General features: G+C 47.6%; 1 protein-coding gene across 2 annotated transcripts; it reads right to left on the reverse strand.

The window, feature by feature from the left end:
* Positions 1–847: 847 nt before the first annotated feature.
* Positions 848–1,753, reverse strand: LOC113889210 (eosinophil cationic protein-like). Of its 2 annotated transcripts, none has more exons than XM_027535992.1 (2): positions 1,684–1,745; positions 848–1,509 (listed from the first exon to the last, which is right to left on the reverse strand). In XM_027535992.1, exon 2 carries the CDS (start codon positions 1,502–1,504, stop codon positions 1,028–1,030), a length of 477 nt encoding a protein of 158 aa, XP_027391793.1. In that variant the 5' UTR covers positions 1,505–1,509; positions 1,684–1,745; the 3' UTR covers positions 848–1,027. The 2 variants fall into 2 exon arrangements, with proteins under 2 accessions (XP_027391793.1, XP_027391792.1); XM_027535991.1 differs by having other exon boundaries at positions 858–1,509; positions 1,677–1,753.
* Positions 1,754–2,263: the final 510 nt, after the last annotated feature.

Genomic DNA, 2,263 nt, shown 5'->3' on the forward strand with positions numbered 1-2,263 from the left:
GTCCTGCAAAAGATTCAGCCTGTCTCCCAAGCAATCCCTTGAATGCTGCTCCTGACCCCAGTGTGTGAGGAGCTTTCCCTTCCTGCTCCTCACTGATTCCTGAGTGCAGCTCTGGGATGGAGGGAGAGTAGGGGCTGTCATTATTGGCTTCCTTTTCTGTCAGTCTATTTCCAGAGTCCTGGAGCCTGTGCCCCTTCCTGACCTGAATGTGAATGAGCCACTGACCGATCCTTGGGAGAGGGCCTCATTCCAGGTCTCCTTCCTGACCTTCTCCACCACATGACAGGCTGCTGCCTCCTCCAGGGCATAGAAGTTCTCAGAAAAGGGTGTCACCCCTTCTCCAGGTAGTACTAGAATCTGATCATGTACTACCGGAACACTTTATATCATTCCACATTAGACTCAAACTGGATCCACCCCTAGGATGACCATACATACCTGAAGATTTGATATACTTATTTAAAAATGGATCTCTGAGCCTAAAATTTGCTTTTTTCTTTTGGTCTTATCACAATTATGATATTCCCCTTTCTTTTCATTTTTACACCATATAGTTTACTGCTATCATTTAGTGTATGATTCTTCCATCAGAATAAAATACATTTGTTTCTAGTTACTGAGGACTCTGTGCCCCCTGATATTGAAACAGTCAGCTATGAATGGAAGCCTCGGTTTCCTGCCCTACAGCAGAGAGAAGGAAAAGTCTGCACAACTTCAAGACACAGCAACCTCTTATCCTCATGTCTCTCATTTTCCCACAAATCTCTGTTGAGAAGGAGAAATGCCTCTAGACCAGGATGTAGCCACACGACAGAAGGGCACAAGCAGACACACAGAGCCTTGTGTGTAATGTTGTACAGTTTATTGTGGGTACATATGTAGCTTCAGCTGAGCAAAGCTTAAAGGGCACAGGGGGGCTGGTGCCATGAGGACTGATGCTGGTCTCCCGGGAAGATCAGGGGATAGGACTGCAGCTATGACCATGGGGCTTGGCAGGTAAGCACAGGCCAAAGTGCTGACCCCAAATTTAGATGATGTTATCCAAGTGAACTGGAACCACAGGGTACCTGGGACTGTCCCGAGGTGATCTGTTGTCACAGGCAACGATGAAGATCCTCCATGCCCTTGTCTGTTGGTATTGGCAGTTTGTGTAATTCAATGCAGGTCTTGTGAGGTTGCAGTAGGTTATAGGCACTTGGACTGAGCTATTATGACAGTTCATCCTGCCTGGTTTAGAGCAGGTTACATTTGGGGTGTTACAAATACCAGCTACATAAGCAAATGTTCTGTGGAGAAAAGTATTTTTATTTTTACATACCATTCTGTAACCGTTAACCACTCTCATTGCGGCATTGCATTGAGGGTGGGCCATATTTATGTGCTGAATCTCAAACCACTGAGCCCGGGTTAAAGTACCAGGTTGGGCATGGAGTGAGATCACCATTCCCAAGAGCCCCAGCAGCAAAATGAGACAAAGCCGAGAATCCTGCTGTATTGGAACCATGTTTCCTGTGAAAAGAAGGGTATATTTTGCATCCCAGCCACTAATAGTACAGTCCCTCCTCACTCACCCAGCAGACCCTGGCTGTCACTGTGTTTCTAGCTCCTTTCTCCTCACCCCAAAGTCTGTCCTGTGCCCTGGGCTCTAACTTAAGCCCTAGGGCTCCTTGTCTTACCCAGTACCTCTGCTGTGGCTCCTGTGAGAACAGATCCAGCTGAATGTCCTGGGGCTCAGGGGCAGCTGGTGTACCCCCATCCTTGGGACTGGAGATATAGAGCAGTCCCTGTGGGTGGGGCCAGCAGAAGCACGAGGGTTCCAAGTTTAGGGCATGAAGAAACCCGCAGACTGGCACAGGGCCCACTCATGCAATGAGCCTGTTTCATCATTTGCCAATCTGTGTGTCCCCAGGGACACACCACTGCTGCTTCTCTTGTAGGAAACCTAATTCTAGGCAGATGCCTAGAATTGAACAATCTAGGATTGTTCAGGGCCCAGCTCTGCCACTGGGTCTGGATTTTCAGATAAAAAGTATCACTGGCTGCAGAATGGCCTTAGATTTTACAACTTAGCTTGGGGGCAACACATTGAAAGACTAAAGTACATAAAGGCAGGCCCAGTACTCAGCAAATAAGGGTCAGGGAGGCTTGTTTGCACAAGAGGAATTCAGGTCTCCGTTTAATTTTTAGTAATCGTCCCGGTTCCCTCTCACCCAAATATTCTTTATCTCTTCACCTCCCTGTGCTGGAAAATTGAGCTCTGGAT

The sequence above is a fragment of the Bos indicus x Bos taurus genome, unplaced genomic scaffold (assembly GCF_003369695.1).
Source record: "Bos indicus x Bos taurus breed Angus x Brahman F1 hybrid unplaced genomic scaffold, Bos_hybrid_MaternalHap_v2.0 tig00011617_arrow_arrow_obj, whole genome shotgun sequence".
NCBI lineage: Eukaryota > Metazoa > Chordata > Mammalia > Artiodactyla > Bovidae > Bos > Bos indicus x Bos taurus.